This window comes from Camelus ferus, chromosome 9 (genome assembly GCF_009834535.1).
Source record: "Camelus ferus isolate YT-003-E chromosome 9, BCGSAC_Cfer_1.0, whole genome shotgun sequence".
Taxonomy (NCBI): Eukaryota; Metazoa; Chordata; class Mammalia; order Artiodactyla; family Camelidae; genus Camelus; species Camelus ferus.
This window is the reverse complement of record NC_045704.1, coordinates 49,691,836-49,710,168: the sequence shown is the minus strand read 5'-3', so window position 1 is coordinate 49,710,168 and position 18,333 is coordinate 49,691,836. Positions and strand designations below refer to the sequence as shown.

The following is an 18,333-nucleotide window of genomic DNA, read 5'->3' as shown; positions in this document are numbered from 1 at the left end:
CCAGCAAGAGCTGGTAGAGGCTGTACCAGGCGGGAAAGCACCAGGGAGGCCTGTTTCTGGTGAGCAGTAGGGCCCTTTCCCAGCATTTGGGAAACTGGGGTGGAGGGAGGGAGAAATTTGAAGGTGAGGCTGCCAGGCACAGGGCACGCACCCCAAAACGCACGGGTAAAACATCTCGGCTGTTTTAAATTTCCATTGTAGTGATGATTATAGCGTGGTGGTTCATGGTACAGGTTATAGCACTAAACAGCTGTGGGGCCTTCAACAAGTTACTTACCTTCTTTGATCCTGCTTCTAAGTTGTAAAATGGGGATAAGTAGGGCACAAGTCCCACATTATGAAAGGGCACAGCCCATCTTGAGCGTCCTGGGACCTGGCCTAACACAATCCACACTGGTGGTCCAGGTACTTCTCCTTGATGTGCCTGTGAGGCCCTTTGTGCATTCTAGAGGACTGTCCAGTGACAGGGAGGGATGGCCACAGTGCATTAGGTGGGAAAGCAGGGCATAAAACAGGATGCTGAGTGTGGCCCCCTCTGTAGGAAACCTAACACCTGTGCAAGTCCATTCATCCCGTCAACCAGCGCTTACCAGGCCCCTGCCGTAACAGAACAAGTGAAAGAAAGAAACAAATTCCTGCCGTACAAGCATGCCTTATGAGCATGCCTTACATGGGAGTTTACGGAAAAGAGTTTAAGAAAAAAAAAAGTAAAATATACATTACTTCCAGCTAAGAAGTTATCATGATCATTATTATTTTTATTATTATTATTGATACCGAGGCAGTGGAGCCTCACTCATAAGGGGACATTTAAGTTGCAATCTGGGAGTTTGCAGGAGCACGCCAAGCGCATCTGGGCAGAGCCCAGGGAGGGAACAGGGAGAGCAAAGGCCTGGCAGAGCGAGTCTGGGTGGCACCAAGAACCGAGAGGGCAGGAGTGGGCAGAGAGGCCAAAGGGCTGACGGAGGAGGCCCCTGGTGAAGACGCAGGCTGCCAGGAGCGGCTGGCCATGGTGCCTTTCTGCCAGTCTGCCAGACGAGCTGTCCTGGCGGCCCCTGGCTGCGAGGTGGCAGCCACCCCTGGCCGGGGTTGGTAGGGGAGTGGACGCTGGTAGTGGTGGGGGAAAGCGGTGGCCGGAGCCTACCCGTGGCAGTGGCCGTGGCCTTGAGAGCCGACAGCTGGCCGGGACCCTGCCAGCCCAGCACCCCTCAGGCACCGGAAGCGGAGGCCCTTGGGAACAGACTCAGCTGCAGGTGGGGGCGGAAAGGGCGGCCCTGCAGGTGTCCGGCTTCTGCTGGGGGCGGGGCCAGAGCTGGCTGGGGCGGAGCCCGCGGTCCTCCACCGCCCCGCCCTCCCGCCCAGCAGGCTGACCCGAGACTGCGCGCTCCGCCGATCTCCCACCCAGAGGAAGGACCCCCACAGGCGTAGTGTTAGGTGCAGGGCCTTCTCCATAACGCCGGGCCTGAACTTCCTGCCTCTGGGCATTTGCCCGCGCCGCTCCCTTCCTTTAAGAACACCCACCGCCTCTCCGGCCCTGACCGTGAGCGCCTCCTCGCGGGCAGCAGTTCAGCCTGGGCTGTGGCTGGCCAGCGGCAAAGCAGGCATCAATCAGAGGCCTTGAACGAGCCTGTGTCTCTGGACCCAGCAGTTGTTTAGCCATTCAAGTTTACAGTAAAGAGTATTTTCCTGGGTTCCCTTTTCTCTAATATTTCTATCTATCACCCTCGGGTTTGGAGCCCTGCCTCATTTCTAGACTCCAGGAACTCAGCCCTCCCTGCTCATGCAAGCTCCCAGGGAGAAAGTACGCGGGTTGTCTGCCATGTCGGAAACCCCTAACTCGGCACCTGTTACCTCGTTGCAGGTATGTGTTATCTAGTATGTTTAATGGGCTGAGCTGACGCAAGCCTAGGAAAAGTTGTAACTCAATGAAAGTCACTCAGGAGATGACACGCTCCACGGGCGCACGGGGAATCACATGGGACCCGATCTCTCCCAGTCGGCCTGGGTTTGGGGTAAGAGCTTTGCTTGGGGGCAGGAGGTCCTGCCCAGGTTGCAGAGGGCTGCAGGGCATTGTGCATCCAGGACCAGCTCCCTAAGACTTCTGCCCTTCCCTCCAGGCCAGAGCTCAGAGGTTAATCTCTGTAAGTGAAGGAGCCACTGTTCTTAAAGTCCTGTGGCTGAGGGGGGTCAAATCTCCACCCTCTTTCAAAAAAATTATTAAAAATAAGATACATTGTTGTAAAATTTACACATGGTGAAATGCACAGATCTTAAGTGAACAGAGGGATGAATTTTGATATATATGGTATATCAAATATCAAATATTTTAACAAACACCAGGATCAAGATATAAAGTAATACCATCACCCCAGAGAGTCTCTTCACTCTTCTTTCCAACCTCACCTCCTCTGAGGCAACTGGCAACCACTGTTTCTATTTTTTTTCACCATAGATTAGTTTTACCTGTTCTAGAAATGTATATAAATGGTACCATATAGGATGCTGTCTTTGGGTCCAGATTCTTTCACTCTGCCAAATGATTTTGCAGTTCATTTGTGTTCAGAAGCGTGTTCCTTTTTACTGAGGAGTGGTGTTTCACATCATATACACACCACACTTTGTATACTCATTCTCCTTCTGGGACATTTGCGCTGTTACCCCTCCCCCACCTTGCCCTCCTTTTTCTCCTTGTAATGAGGTGATTCTCAAGCCTATACACAGGCAGACAAGACATACAATTTTCTTTATTTTTCTATTAGAGAATGAAATTTCTATTTTGATCCTTTATTCTACCAAGAGCCTGAAACCAAATCTCAGCCCATAGACAGTAACATTTGCGCGGGCAAATGCCCAGAGACAGTGAACCCAGACATGGGGTAGGGGGAGCTGGCCCTTTTCCCTCCTCAGGTGTCCACACTGCTGCTTGCTGAGATGCCCCCATCCTATCATTGCAGCTGGCTGTTTCTGTCCCCCATCCCAAGGCCTCCCCAGGGTTTGGCCTCTTTCTTAGCCACTTACACATCCTTCTGGGCACCTGGGAAACATCTGGCTGCTCCCTCTGCCCTGCTAGGTTCAGGGGACTTTGGAATGTTCAGTTCCCTGTCTTCACAGGTGGCCCTTTCTGCTCCCAGACTCCCTAGCAAGCCAGCAATGGAGGCCCATCTTCAAGGTTCGTCAGAGGCAGTAAGACAGAGGTCCTCCCTCAAACTCACTTGTTTTCCTATTATTTTTTCCCCCAGCCCTGGCCAAATAGGGACCAGGAGATGGCAATGAGAAGGATCTCAAGCCTAATGTTAGGGACATACCCCAAAAACTTGGCTTTTTTCTCTTGCTCAGGGAATCTTAAGTTAATATTTTTGGGAGGGAAATTATCAAATATTTCAGACTGCCCAGGTATTTACTGGGGTTTGTCCTCAGCTAGGGGGCTAAGGGGTCCAGCTATGAAAAACAGAGACCTGGAAAACTATAGCTTAAGCAAATTAGATATTTATTTTTCTCATTTAACAAGACTTCTAAAAAGACAGTCTAAGGCTGATATGGCAATTCAAAGCCTGTGTGATATCTTCCTTGTGGTTCCAAGATGGCTACTGAACTTCCAAGCATCACATCTGCATTCAGGCAGGAAAAGAAAAGGGAGACAAAAGGGCAAAAAGCAATACCAATGGAATCTGTCTCATTTATAAAAGTCTTCCTGGTAGCCCCAGCTATTGACTTCTGCTTACACCTCATCAGGCACAGCTGTGTCTCAAGGCCACCCCTAGCTGCAAGGGAGTCAGAAAAGGAAACATTTTAACTGAGGCCTTCACCCCAAACAAAATCTGGAAGAGTAGAGGAATGGGTTTTCATAGGCCACCAGCACTGACTGCCACACTAAAGAAATTTTCTCTCTCCTGGGATTGGAAAAACTGAAACTGATTCTTACTTTTTTATTGTTGTTTTCTTTTGAGGGGAAAGTAATTAGGCCTTCTTCTTCTTCTTCTTCTCCTTCTTCTTCTCCTCCTTCTTCTTCTCCTCCTTCTTCTTCCTCTTCTTCTTTTCTTCTTCTTCTTCTCCTTCTCCTTCTTCTTCTTCTTCTTCTTTTTATTATTATTATTATTATTATTATTATTATTATTATTATTATTATTATTATTATTATTATTATTATTATTATTATTATTATTATTATGTGTAGGTACTGGGGATTAGAGCCCAGGACCTTGTGCATGCTAAGCACACACTCTACCACTGAGCTATACCCTCCCCCTACTTTTTTTTTTTTAATGGCACTAATCTTATGCCTCGATTCCTTCAGGATTTAGGCATTTGAAATGGAACAGCTCAGTGTCCCACAATTCTAAAGCTCTGGCTTCTTGTAGAAGTCAGGATTCTCAGTTGCCAGCAAAGCCAAAAACTCTGTCAGACTGAAGGGGAGAATGAATTTCTTAGGAGAGTTAAAGGATGTTATCAGGATGGTGAACTGGGAAACCAGGCTGGGGCACAGCGGCCAGGTGCCTCCACACTGCGCTCAGAACCTATAAGGTGGGCAACCCCTTAGACATAGCCAGGGGGTCTGATGCCAGGGCACTGGAGAGAATGGTACCTGCTCCCTCACTCCTTTGGTCACCCAATATGTGCCTAATCAAACATATTTGATCATTTCTAAGACAAATTATTTTCACATTTTAGTGTCTCTGAAAATCAGAGTCAGAATTGTCTTACGAGTGATAATCACAGTCACTGGCCACGTGACAGTGGTACCCATACACACCTGGTTGTTATTTCTTTTTTTTTTTAACCTGTAAAAATCAAGCATTTTTATTTAGTTATAACAAGGAAGCACTCATTTATTCTCCACTTTAAATACCATTCTTAAAAATAGTAATATTCAGGCCTATGTTGAAAATTCTGCCCTGGTAGTTTCCAGAGCAGAATTCACCACACTGAGTCCCCAAGCTGTTGAGATTTTAAATCGTTTGGCAGTGCACCGCAGGATGCTAAATAAGGCTTCACCTGTACTGCTTTGGATTTCTTGATAGCTTTGTTATGCTTTCCACCACCCATTGGAACAATTAGTTCAGCTTCCTTAACCTAAACTCTTCCCGGGTATAAAAGCCTGGACGTTATTCCTAATGGCATAATTCCAGCCTCTTCTGTGCTTCAAATGACAGACCACTTGAGGACCTTTTGAGGAAGGAAGAGGAGTCTGATCAATGTCTGAGCATCTGGTGACCCCTTCTTGTAAGTAAGGTCAAGGGACCAGCCATATAGAATGGGCCGTGACAATTTCGAAGAGCATCCCAGATCCCTTTTAAGAGATCTCTCAACTCTCTTTTAAGAGGTGCTGCTTCACCAGTGCCCTTGGTAGCACAGAGGACAGTGTGGCTGGAAAAACATGAGCAGAGGTGACTTTGAGACAAAGGGGGCTTCAAGGAATCAGACTCTGTGACTAAGTTTTAAAAACACCTTCATTTATCTTTCTTACATTTTTCCCCACATGCACAGGAGTGAATAGAGATAAAAAGCGATGTCTAATACATAAAAAGGCTTCCTTCAATCAAAACTTAAAAAAAATCTAAGTGATGAGAAACCATTCTTTCACAGTTTCATTGGCAGCATTTTCTCCTTTTTAGTGGTACATAAAAAAAGAATGTACAGTTATAATAGATGGAGTCTTTTGCTGACTCTGTATCTGTATCAGGGGCCCAGGAGGAAATAAATCGCCCATTCAAACAGGGCAACACTGGAGAGTTTTACAAAGAGACAGTTTCTAGAGGTGGGGCCAAGGCTTAGGGAGACCATAAGGAGATGCAGGTGTTCAGGGCTAACAGCAGGGCTGGCCATGCAAGAGCGGGTACGTGGCCCCGGGAATCTTGGCCTTCGTGGAAATGGGTGAAGACCACCCCAGTGAGGACCAGTAGAGGCTGTTCATTCAGAGCTTGCTGTAGCGGGGAGTCCAGCAGCATCACTTGTGTTTGGCAGAGGAGAGGGAAAGCTTTATAGTGGGAAAGGCAGGGCTTCAGGTGTACCCCCACGGAGGTGTTAGTACAGGGAAGTTGGAGGTGGGCCAGCTAGAAGTGGGGTGTTGTATGGGATGGGTTAGGTGTACATACTTGGCTTTCTGTGGTTACTCCTAAATTGGAAGCAGGAGCAAAGATTAGGGAGGCTGTCAGTTATTAATCTTGGCCATTCGGGGCAGATTGTTATTGTTTGCCTTCCTGGACTGGTTGCCACAGATTGTAGGTCAGAGTTTTACTTTTCTATACTGTCTGGACAGCATCCATTTGTATAGTCAGTCTCTCACCTTCTATATAAATTTTCAGGGCAAAAAATATGGGTACAGGGAGATGCAAAGGATTGGGGCCATTTTTCCCATCTACTATGGGGCCCACTTTTGTTCTGAGCCTGGAGGCAATGAGGACTGGCAGAGAATGGCATCGTCTCGTGAGGTGACTGGCCCAGATTGTCGCTGAAAGCTTTTATGCAGATGGAGGTTGGCTCCCTCAGACAGGGGGACTGGAATACCTGGGTTGTCAAGGGTGGGGTCATGGAGATTTGGGGGTGCAAATTTCTCCAGCCTTTTTCTGTCTGCCCAAAGGACCTCATCCCACGTCTCAGGAGCCCCACTCCTTCCCCACTAGTTCCTTACCTGGTGGAGTGGAGTATTGATCACCTTCTGCAACTCTCCAAGCCTTAAAATCAGGCTCTGGGTTGTCCTTGACCACATCAATCCTGTGGCTGCAGGAGATGGGGGACACCTCCAAAGCTGCTTTCAAGGATTCAGATTGTCAACCCACGTGCAGGTGAACATGAGCATCCTTCACTCCTCCTTTCCCCGGCGTTTGCTCTCCAGGGCCATCAGAAGAAGGCTTCTGCCTCCACAATATTTTTTAACAGTTTTATTGAGATATAATCCACCCATTTAAAGTGTATGAATCAGGGGGAGGGTATAGCTTAAGTGGTAGAGCGCATACTTAGCATGAACAAGGTCCTGAGGTCCTGGGTTCAATCCCTGGTACCTCCTCTTAAGAAACCAAATAAATAAATAGACCTAATTACCTCCCTCTCCCACAAAATTTAAATAAATAAACAAAGTGTATTTTGGTATATTGCAGTAATTTTTAAAAAATTGTAATATACATAAAATTTGCCATTTTAACTATTTTTAAGTGTATAATTTAGTGGTATTAATTACATTTGTGATATCGCCATCGGCTAATTTCTACACTGACTCCTTTTAAAAAAAATGTTTTGGGAGGAGTTAATTAGGTTTATGTATTTATTTTTAATGGAGGTACAGGGGAGTGAACCCAGGATCTTGTGCATGCAAAGCACACACTCTACCACTGAACTATACTGTTCCCCACCACCATCTATTTCTAAAAGTTGTTCATCACTCCAAACAGAAACTCTGTACCCATTGAACACTTACTCCCCATTCGTCTCTCCCCCAGCCCCTGGTAACCTCTAGTCTAATTTTTCTCTCTGTCAGTTTGCCTCTTACGGATGTTTCGTGTAAATAGAATTGTACAATATATTGTCCTTTGTGCCTGGCTTCTTTCACTTAGCGTAATGTTGTCAAGGTTTATCCATGTTGTACGATATTCAATACTTCATTCCTTTTTGTGGCTGAATAATATTCCACTGTGCAGACACACCATATTTTGTTTATCCATTCATCCACTGAACACTTGGGTTGTTTTACCTTTAAGCTATTGTGAATAGTGATGCTATGAACATTTGTGTACAAGTATCTGGTCAAATCCCTGCTTTCAGTTTTGGAGATGATATACCTACAAGTGGAATTTCTGGGTCACATGGTGGCTCTCTGTTCAGCCTTTTGAGATACTGCCAGGCTTTTCCACAGGAGCTATATCATTTTCCATTTCCACCAGTAATGTACCACGGTTCCAATTTCTTCACAACCTTGCCAAAACTTATTTTCCATTTTTTAAAATGATTGGTGTGAAGGGGTAGCTCATTGTGCTTTTTTTTTCAATTTTCCAAATTGTGCTAAAATATGTATAACATAAAATTTACCATCTTAATCATTTCTCAGTGTGCACTGCAGAATGTACTAAGTACATTTATATTGTGCAACCATCACCACCATCCACCTCCAGAACTCTTTTCATCTTGCAAAACTGAACCTCTGTATCCATTAATCTATAACTCTCCACTGCCCCTCCCCCCAGCCCCAGGCAAATAGCCTGGAATTTGACTATCCGAAGTACGTGGGATCATACAATCTTTGTCTTTTTGTGACTAGCTTATTTCACTTAGCATAATGTCCTCCAGGTTCATCTGTGAAGTAGCATGTCAGAATTTTCTTCCTTTTTAGGTCAGAGTAACATTCCATTGTCTGTGTGTATATATATGTATACACATAGACAATATGAATAAACACACACATTTTGTTTGTTCATTCATTGGTCAGTGGACACTTGGGTTGCTTCTGCGTTTTAGCTACTGTAAATAATATTGCTGTGAGCATGGGTGTACAAATATTTTTTTGAAACCCTGCTTTTAATTCTTTTGAGTATATACCCAGATGTGGAATTGCTGGATCATATGGTAACTCTACTTTTAATTTGTTGAGAGACTGTCATATAGTTTTCCATAGAGGCTACACCATTTTACATTCTCACCAACAGTGCACAAGGGTTCCAATTTCTCCACATCCTCTCCAATTCTTGGTTATTTCCTGTTTTCTGGGGTTTGTTTATATTAGCCATCCTAATGGGTGTAAAGTGATGCCTTGCTGTCGTTTTGATTTGCATTTCCCTAAAGACTGGTGGTTTTGATCATCTTTTCATGTCTCCTCACTATTTGTGATCACCACTGATGTTGTAGGAACTTAGTAACATGTGACCTCCAGAGCCTGTTTCCACCTGCACGTCAGCCTCAGACACCTCCCATGTTATTTTGAATAACGGTGATGCCACTACATGCTATAGGCCACCAGGTCTCATCTTCCCTGGCAAAGAGGTTGTCCATGGACCACTTTAGTGTGTGAGCAAACCAACCCTAGAATCCCATGTTCAGTGGTCCTTGGGCCACAATTACTATAAAGTCACGGTCCTGCCTGAGAACAGCTGGCACAGTCAAACTGGGTTGTTTGAGGAGAGTTTTAATAAAGGGAATTTTTACAAAGGTGTGGGCAGGGTTTCAGAAAACTGACAAAAAACAGTGAGACGTACAGCGTTCTCAGAGCTGAAGGGACAAGGGGGGAGCAGCTAAGGAACCCAGAAAGGGTAGCTGTGCAGACAGGGCCTCTGTGGAATGAGGCAGCCAACCCACAGCAGCTTCTCAGGGAGGGAACCCAGAGAATCAATACCCTGACCACTCCCCCACAACCCCAGCTCTGTCCCTGTTCCTGCTGGGCCTCCCCTGGGCTGACTCCCACAGGAAGCCAGAGAGCCTGGGAAGACGTAGTGCAGTCTCATCCCTGAAGGTCAGTCTTGCTAGAGGCCAGCAAGATGGAGAAGGGCAGAGAGTAGGTCTAAAGGGGAAAATGGAAGACATCCAGAACCATTCTACGGTCATTCTGTATCCGTTAAGATGCTTTGCGTAATAAAACACATGGCTGACAGTGGCTAAACTATGCAGATTTGCTCTGCTCACACAGCAGCGATCTGGAGGCTTCTGCCGGGTGTTTGGCGATGGTGGCTCTGGGTCAGCGTCCTTCCTCTCTGGGTCTCAAGATGGTGGCTGAGGCTTGAATCACCATGTCCCCACAGGGCTCTGCCCAAGTGTAGGAAGGGAAGGGCTGGAGTTCTCCTCTTTGCCTCCATCAGCTTATGTTCATCAGAGTCCTACACCCTCACCCCTGAGAGCTGGAGTGGCACAACCCTCCAGGGGAACCGTCCATGAAAACAAGAAGGGGGAGATGGCTTTAGGCAGGTGGCAAAGACTGTTACTCTTTGTAACAAAATGGTCACCCTGCTGTCAGGGAGTGCACGCTCCCAGGGTCTGGTTTCAATGAGGGGATGAGCTGGGGCCAAAAGGAATCGTTCAAAGTAAAAAACACACCAGCAAATGTGCACATATCTCCTGTACTCTAGTCGGCCAAGAGTTTACTTTCCAGTGACCTCAGGCTGCTTCTGTTTTCCATTCTGGAAAAATCCCTGAGGCAAGGAAAATACAAATGACTTGGCTACCTGCTTGGAATGAGTGAAGGAAACAAAACAAAACAGCAGATGTTAATATTTCAATAAATTACCCTGGCCTGGAATTCCCCGTGGATCCCTTATGCTGAAATCCAGGGCTGACGCCCAGCCAGGACAGCCCTGGGTGACCACCAGCCTGTTAAAATATCAAAAAGCTTCAGGCCCAGTTACCAAATGGCTGCTGGCCCTGCCATGTTTGTCCCCGGAAATGAGGCTGCCTCCACCCTTCCCCGCAGTCAGGGTTCAGGACCTCTGGGGGCCTGTCCCTGCTGTGGCCACTGTTCCCACTGGTCAGAGCTTCTGCCCAATTGTGTTTCAACACTTTACACACCCCTCTGCAGAAAACACACAACTCCGAAGCCCCCAGCTCTGACCAGCTTCTCCCCAGGTGAACACAGCCCTGTGACCACAGAACCCCGGAGGCCTTGGAAGAAGACTCAGTTGGGCCAGTGCATTTTCCTTTTCAAACCAGCTCATCAGTGAGGCCCAGGCTGGACTGTCCAGAGCAGTAGTGCTTTCCTGTCCCTCTCCCGGTTTCTCCAACTCACCTCATTCTCGTTTGTTTAGGTTTGTCTCTTTCATTGGAATCTCAGCCCCGCGAGACCAAGGGCGCCATGTGCCCTGTTCCTGTGGGTGCCCCGGCGTCCAGACCAGGCCTTGACCTAGGGGAGGGAAGGGACTTGTGTCCATAGTGCTGAGAAGTCATGTGCACTCTGTTTATGGTATCACTGGCCTATCACCCATATCTGTCCCTTTCTCATTGATCGGGGACAATTAAAATCCTTTCTTTTCTGTTTCCTCAATGTGTGAGTTGATGGTGTGGAATCAAATTTTTTGTTTTATAAGAAACTCAAGCTTTATGCAACTGCCATTTCCTTAACAGTACGAATTATCACAGAACAGGAGAATTCAGTTGAGCCCAGCGGCAAACAGGACAGCCGGTCAGCGTGTTTGCCAACCTGTGACCTGCCCGCAGCAATCCGTGGGGACAATTCCTTCACCCCCACGTGTCCTCATGCACGGTCTGAAGCTGCTTGGCTGGCCTGGTTTTGAGGTGACCCTCTGGATGACACAGAATCTCTGTATAATACTGTACTTGTAGGTGAGTATCGCACTGGAACCATTCTTAGTTTAGAACCTCAGTGACGACCAGCTGGAGGTCTTTGGACCCATGGTGGGATTGCCTGCACTTGGGAGCTGGGACTCCTCCCTGGCACACTGGGAGCGGCAGAGCCCCCAGCCCTGTGTCCTTTGGCTGCAAAGCTGGGCTCTGCAAGGCCTGAGCTCCCAGCGTGGGTGCTGGCCTTGCCTGCAGCGCCCTGGGGATGCCAGGCGTTGCCAAGGCTCCTGGGTGATACTGGGCCAAGGCAGCTGCCCTTTTCCCAGGGGCCGAGATGTCCCAGGCTGAGAGCCAGTATAGGCTGTGAGGGGGGCTTGGCAACCTCCCTTATCACCCAAGGTCCCTGGATAACAGGTGGGTGGCTCTCGGGCCTCTCTGGATGGGCGGGGCCAGAGGGGCTGGGCGGGACCTGTGGAGTCCCACACGATATAAAAGGAGCCCCAGGGGCAGGTGCCCCACATTGTCCTGACTGCAGCAACATGGTGTTTCTCTGGTTCCTCTCCTGCTTCACCCTCGTGGGGGCCTCCTTCAGTGAGTGTCAGGGCTGGGGGCATAGCTAGGTCTGGGAGGGGGCTGGGAAGGAGCTCCCTGAGCCTCCGGTGTCACTGCAGCCAGGCCCCTCATCACAGGGTCTGAGGGGCTTTGTCCCAAGCAAGCCCTAGGGACTGGCTAAGAGGGAGATCTGAGCCCCCGGCGCTGCACTCACAGGCATCACGCCCAGACAGGCAAGCAAGGCTGCAGGGAGAAGATGGTCCTCACGGGGCTTTGTGAGCCTTCACACCCTGCACCAGAAGGGCGGAAAGGGCCAATCTGGGCCCCACCGAGGTCTCAGGCCCCAGAAATTGCTCAAGTCGGAGAGCTGTGGGAAGAAGAAGGGTTTGGTTCCCAAGAAACCTCCCATGGCCTCTACCTGGGGTTTCTATTTACTGGGAGCTTGCTAAGCATTTTATTTCCTATTAAAAAAAGAAGAAAAAGTAGTAAAAAATACAGAGAATAATACCACATTTATGTACCTCCTGTTGAGGTTTAACAAATGTTATCTTTTTTTGCAGATTTGCTTCACATATTTCTTTTTAAAACATAAAGTAGATTCAGCTGAACTCCCCTCTCCCCTCCTTGCAAGGTGATTCCTATTCTGAACTCACTGTGTACCGTTTCCGTGTGGGTTTTTTACAAATTTACTACATATTTATAAATCCATAAACAGGGCAAAACATTTCTAACAATGTTACATGAACAGTTTATATGCTACATCAGGTTTACAACCTTCTTTTTTCCACCCACGTCAAGTTTTAGATTTATCCCATTGATAAATCTAATGAGACCCTGCTCATTCACTTTAATTACTGTAAAGCACTCAGCTGCAGCTGTGTGACTACATCGCAGTTGATAGTATAACCTTCTTGTTACTACAAAAAAGTGGATTATGATGACCACATATATTTTGGTGATAACAACATTCCGTGAGTGGCCGGTCCATCCCTCTGTCCCCATAGGCAGGGGATCTGGGCCTGTAGCAAGGCCCACGTGACCCTGGGGTGGCCTGGCTGGTCTTAGGGGCTGTACCTGCCTGACTTCCCTTACTGTCTCCGAATTGTAAAACACGAGTATGGGTGTTGAGAACTCATCTGGTCCTGACACAGCAAATGCGTCACAGACACTTTAAGCACACCTGACTTTTTCATTGTTCTGTGACAATTCAGGTCCTTTGTTTTGTGTTTCTTCAATGTGTCCTTTTATGGTGTGGGGTTAAAGTCTCACTTTATTAAATAATCAGCTAAAACTTTATACAATGCAGAGTTCCTGAAATCTCTGCCGGAGCCCAGCAGTGTAAAGTGTACTCCCATCAGCTGTCAGAGTTCTGGGTTTCACGTGGACTGGGGTTATCAGATTTTAATTCCACACCCTTTGCCCCACCAATCTGAAGGGTGAGCTTTGACTAGTGAGATTAGCACTGTTTGCTCCCCAGTGCACTGAGTAAAGTGAGCACTGGGGATTCAGTGACTGTTCTGAGGCCTCACAGCAAGGAATGGTGGGCCTAGGAGTACAGGCAAGATGGTCCGATTTCTCAACCTTTCTGCTCCTTCAGTCAAGGCGGCCCTGGGTGGATGCAGCCTGTCCTCTGCATCCCTGGAAGGGTGACTGGGGTCAGCAGGCTGTGTGGGGCAGATCCTTGAGCCTACTGGTGGGAGGTGACAAGAGAAGTTTTTGGAGGAGGGATGAGTGTGGCAATGGGTCCTGAGCCAGCCTGGACAGCTGAGGTAGAAACCAGGATTTCTGCAGACTGGCTCTGAGCCTCAGCCCTTCTTCACCCTCCCCTTTCCCTCTAGGCTGTGGGGTCCCCACCATCCAACCCGTGCTGAGTGGCCTGTCCAGGATCATCAATGGGGAGGACGCTGTCCCTGGCTCCTGGCCCTGGCAGGTGTCCCTGCAGGTGAGGCGGGTTCTGTGCATGAATGGGGTGGCATATTGAGGGATCCGACTGGCTGGGGGCTCCTGCCCAGGTCGGTGTTGCTGATGTCCCGTCAGCGCTGACCCCCGCCCCCATTTTCCTCCAGGACAGCACCGGCTTCCACTTCTGCGGGGGCTCCCTCATCAGTGAGGACTGGGTGGTCACCGCTGCCCACTGTGGGGTCACGTGAGGGCCCGGACTCCAGTCTGGGGGTGGGGGAGGGAAGCCGGGCACATTCTTAGTCTTTAATCCCCACGTGATTCCTGTAGAACCTCTGATGTGGTTGTGGCCGGAGAGTTTGACCAGGGCTCAGACGCTGAGGACATCCAGGTCCTGACGATTGCCAAGGTACGCAGACACCTTGGTGGACTGGTCGGGGATCAGCCTTGGCGCTGGGAGCGGGGGCAGGGGCAGGGGCAGGGGCAGGAGGAAGAAGATCTTTCAGGGGTCGCGAAGGGCGAGGAGCCAAGTGCCGATGGAGCCGGCTTCAGAATATTCATTCCCAGCTCCTGAATGGGCTGTCAGGAAAGGAGTCTGCCTCCTTGAAGCTTGCAGATCCCTGATGTCTCCCAGGGCTTCAGCTCATCTTTCTGGGCCCCACTCGCAGGTTTTCAAGAACCCCAATTTCAGCTTGCTCACTGTCCTCAACGACATCACCCTGCTGAAGCTTTCCACGCCCGCCCGCTTCTCCCAGACCGTGTCGGCCGTGTGCCTGCCCAGCGCCGACGACGACTTCCCCGCCGGGATGCAGTGCGCCACCACCGGCTGGGGCAAGACCAAGTACAACGGTGAGCCGGCCCCGCCCTCTAAACCTTCCCAGAGCACCCACAGTCTCCAGGTGGGACACGTACGGCTCTTTAAAAAAAATTTTTTTTTGTTTAAATTCCTATACAGTCATTAATCTTTCCATGTCTTTATTTAAAACCCTCTTAAATAAAAACTTACCAAATGTGAAAAAAAATGAGATTTGACAATATGTACATGAATAGTTTCGGAAGAAACACCGAAGTACCGGCAAGTATCGCCCTCACTAACCTGCAAGGAGATGGACAGCCCGGACTCCCCTCCAGACCGAGGAGGGTGAAGGCTCCGGTGAAGTCTGGGCGCGGAGGCCAGTGTCCAAGCCGGGTTCGCGGCCTGAACGTCCGGCCCCGGGCGCCGCGCTGCTCCCCCGCCTGATGTTCTTCCGCCCCATGCTCTCCCTCCTCGCCCTGAGTTCTTCCGCGCAGGTCACCGCCCACCTGCCGGTCCTTTAACAGGACAGAAGCAGCCAGGAAAGGGCAGCAGGAGGGAGGTGGGTCCCCTCCAGTGTCCCCAGTCGGAAGGCCGTCCCTCCCCTTCCCCGGGGAGGAAGGCCCAGCCCCTCGGCCCACACACAGTGTCCAGCAAGGATGGGAGAACTCCAGCCTCGGAGGGCAGGGCTTGTTTGAACTGGGCTGGAAGCCCAGTCACTGCTGCCAGGTGTGGAATCGGAGAGGCACCGTGTCCCACAGACGCTTTGAAGGTGTCAGGGAAGGTGCGGAGCTCGGTGTCCATGATCACTGGAGGAGGATGAGGACCACTCAGGGGGAGGGCAGAGCTCAGGCGGCTCTGGTCTCTTCCCCCCTGGGCGAGCTGGTGAGGTGAGGGGCCCTGACCCCAAGCCCTCTATCCCTCCAGCCATCAAGACCCCCGACAAGCTGCAGCAGGCGACCCTGCCCCTTTTGTCTAACGGGGACTGCAAGAAGTACTGGGGCAGCAAGATCACCGACGTGATGATCTGCGCGGGCGCCAGCGGCGTCTCCTCCTGCATGGTACGGCCCAACCCCGGGCACCCTATCCACCCTTACTGAGCGCACCCCACCCCGCGCCCCGTGTCAGGCCAAGAGGACCACTCCTGTCTGCTAGGATCTATTTTAGCTCACTCCCTGCCCAGTGCCCCAAGGAAGACTTGGACCAGCACTAACAGATGCCCCTGGTGAAGGTTTGCTCTGGCCAAATGTGGTGTGGGGCTTCCCAAGGGTATTTAATCTCATGCCAACCCCATGAGCTGGACGATTTCAGCCCATTTTATAGACGATATCCAGGCTGAGAGGGTAAGCCACCTGCCCCAGGCCCTCCAGGAGTAGGCAGAAGAGCTGGGGCTGCCCTTTGAGCAGATCTAAGTATCTTGTGCCTGGCCACTGGGCTCCACTTGTCCTTTGCACCCTCTGCACACTCGGGTCCTGGCACCCCCTTTCAGGATTGGACGCAAGTCCTTTCTCCTCCTGCAGGGTGACTCTGGTGGTCCCCTGGTCTGCCAGGAGAATGGAGGCTGGACCCTGGTGGGCATTGTGTCCTGGGGCAGCAGCATCTGCTCCACGTCCACGCCTGCCGTTTATGCTCGTGTCACTGCGCTCATCCCCTGGGTTCAGGAGATCCTAGCCAACAACTGAGTCTGTGGCTCTGGCCATCCCAACCCCAAGGGTCCCCAATAAAACCAACTGTACAGAAGCACTGTGTACACATCTCCCTGTGTGGCCTGGACTACGTGGGACTGCAGTCCTCCCTGTCACCCACCAAGGGGTCAGTGTTACTGCTCCCTTTCCAGGCTGCAGGTACCCCGGCAACCCCTGCCTTCTCAGGAAGCTGCATCTTTGTATATCATCCTCCCTGCTCAGGACTTCTCCCGGGGGTGGAACTCAGGTCCTACCTGCTGGAGCCAGCATGGCACATGGAGCTTTCTGGAAGGCTGGAGTCCTTGGCCAGGCTGTTCAGTCCATAGCCCTGGAGGTGGGCATTGGAGGGCAGGGTGGGGCTGTGGAAGTGGTCTTCCTGTACTCCTCGGCCCCTCACCTGCAGAGGGTTTCTGCACAACCCATTTATCCCGAGTACACCTGTACTCGCTGTCATAGTTGAGCCTGGGGCTGGCATCCATTGACCCAAAGCACTGGATCTGGGGGAGAAACAGACAGAGTTACAACAGTTTAGTTCCTGTTTTATCCCACAGCCAAGCCTACAGCCTCCACCATCAATTATATCACACATTGGTCACACACAACCTCTGGTTCACACCCTCCTCTCCCAGGTCCCATGTCTCCATGTGTCCCTCTAGAGTTCCTACAAGGCTGGTCTTGAGGGAGGCAGCCAGCAGTCCACACTAACTGGGCATCTGGAAAGGAATGGCACTGGCCTCCTTTCTGTATCTCCCTTTCAATATTCTTCCTAATATCCTAATATCTTCCTGGTGCAATTTTAGGTGTTCTGATGGTGGGTCATAATATGTTGAAGTTAAGGTTACACACAGCTTTATTACTAAAGGCACAGAAATAAGCCCCAAAATAGTTGAACCTGATTTGGAGAATGAATAAGTGAAAGGGAGAAAAGGAAAATGAAAAAGAAGTGTCGAAAAGAGGAGTGGGTGGGCATGAAGTAAATTATTTAAAATATTATTTAAAGCCTAATGTTTTAAGGATCACTGTGCCTTTGGGGTAGGGGGTACCACTCAAACTCAGAGAGCAAAGTACATGTATTTTATATCTACATCAGAACCATTTACATGCAGATGAATGTGGGATGTGATTAGCATAAAAGTGGAGTAGCAAGCACAAACCTGGTTCAGTTACTTTTTCACTTACTAGCAAGACCAGCCTTCACCTCTACCAATCATTCCACCAACCAGCCTCCTAGTCTGAAACCCACAGTTCTGGGATAAGGGTGCCACCTCGTGGCCATTGCAAAAACTGCAAGGCTTCGTTCTTAACCCAGCACTAGACAAAACAAATGTAGTGTGAGCCAAATGGGTGATTTTAAAGTTTTTGTCTTTTTCTTTCTTTCTTTCTTTATATTGAAATGTAGTTGATTTACAATGTTGTGTTAGTTTCAGGTGTACATCAAAGTGATTCAGTTATACATATACATATATCTATTCTTTTTCAGATCTTTTTTCATTACAGGTTATTACAAGATACTGAGTATAGTTCCCTGTGCTATACAGTATGTCTTTGTTGTTTATCTATTTTATATATAGTTGTGTGTATGTGTTAATCCCAAACTCCTAATTTATCCCTCCCCTCTCTTTCCTTTTTGGTAACCATAAGTTTGTTTTCTGTGAGTCTATTTCTGTTTTGTAAATAAGTTCATTTGTATAATTTTTTTAGATTCCAAATATAAGTGATAACATATGATATTTGTTTTTCTCTGTCTGACTTACTTCACTTAGTATAATAATATCTAGGTCCATCCATGTTGTTGCAAATGGCATTCTTTCATTCTTTTTTACGGCTGAGTAAGTATTCCATTGTGTGTGTGTGTGTGCCACATCTTTATCCAGTCATTTATCGATGGACATCTAGGTTGCTTCCATGTCAGCTATTGTGCTGCTATGAACATTGGGGTGCATGTATCTTTTCCAATTAGAGTTTTCTCCGAATATATGCCCAGGAGTGAGATTGCTGGATCATATGGTAACTGTATTTTTAGTTTTTAAGGAACCTCCATACTGTTCACTATAGTGGCTGCACCAATTTACATTATAGGAGGGTTCCCTTTTCTCCACAGCCTCTCCAGCATTTATTATTTGTAGACCTTTTGATGATGGCCATTCTGACTGGTGTGAGGTGATAACTCATTGTGGTTTTGATTTGCATTTCTCT

At 48.9% G+C, this 18,333-nt stretch overlaps 1 protein-coding gene and 1 long non-coding RNA gene across 6 annotated transcripts; one reads left to right on the top strand and one right to left on the bottom strand.

The window, feature by feature from the left end:
- Positions 1-9,107: 9,107 nt before the first annotated feature.
- LOC116665816 lies at positions 9,108-15,014 on the bottom strand. 2 transcript variants are annotated; one of them, XR_004322518.1, is made up of 4 exons: positions 14,756-15,014; positions 10,697-10,810; positions 10,202-10,284; positions 9,108-10,106 (listed from the first exon to the last, which is right to left on the bottom strand). It is a non-coding gene; the product is annotated as an uncharacterized LOC116665816 (long non-coding RNA). The 2 variants fall into 2 exon arrangements; XR_004322517.1 differs by lacking the exon at positions 10,202-10,284.
- On the top strand, positions 11,736-17,581 carry LOC102524246 (chymotrypsinogen B). 4 transcript variants are annotated; one of them, XM_032486768.1, is made up of 7 exons: positions 11,736-11,799; positions 13,599-13,702; positions 13,827-13,906; positions 13,990-14,068; positions 14,328-14,508; positions 15,380-15,513; positions 15,973-16,189. In XM_032486768.1, exons 1-7 carry the CDS (start codon positions 11,748-11,750, stop codon positions 16,132-16,134), a joined length of 792 nt encoding a protein of 263 aa, XP_032342659.1. In that variant the 5' UTR covers positions 11,736-11,747; the 3' UTR covers positions 16,135-16,189. The 4 variants fall into 4 exon arrangements, with proteins under 4 accessions (XP_032342659.1, XP_032342658.1, XP_032342656.1 ...); XM_032486767.1 differs by lacking the exon at positions 15,973-16,189 and adding an exon at positions 16,290-17,581 and having other exon boundaries at positions 11,744-11,799; XM_032486765.1 differs by lacking the exons at positions 11,736-11,799; positions 15,973-16,189 and adding exons at positions 13,280-13,415; positions 16,290-17,581.
- Positions 17,582-18,333: the final 752 nt, after the last annotated feature.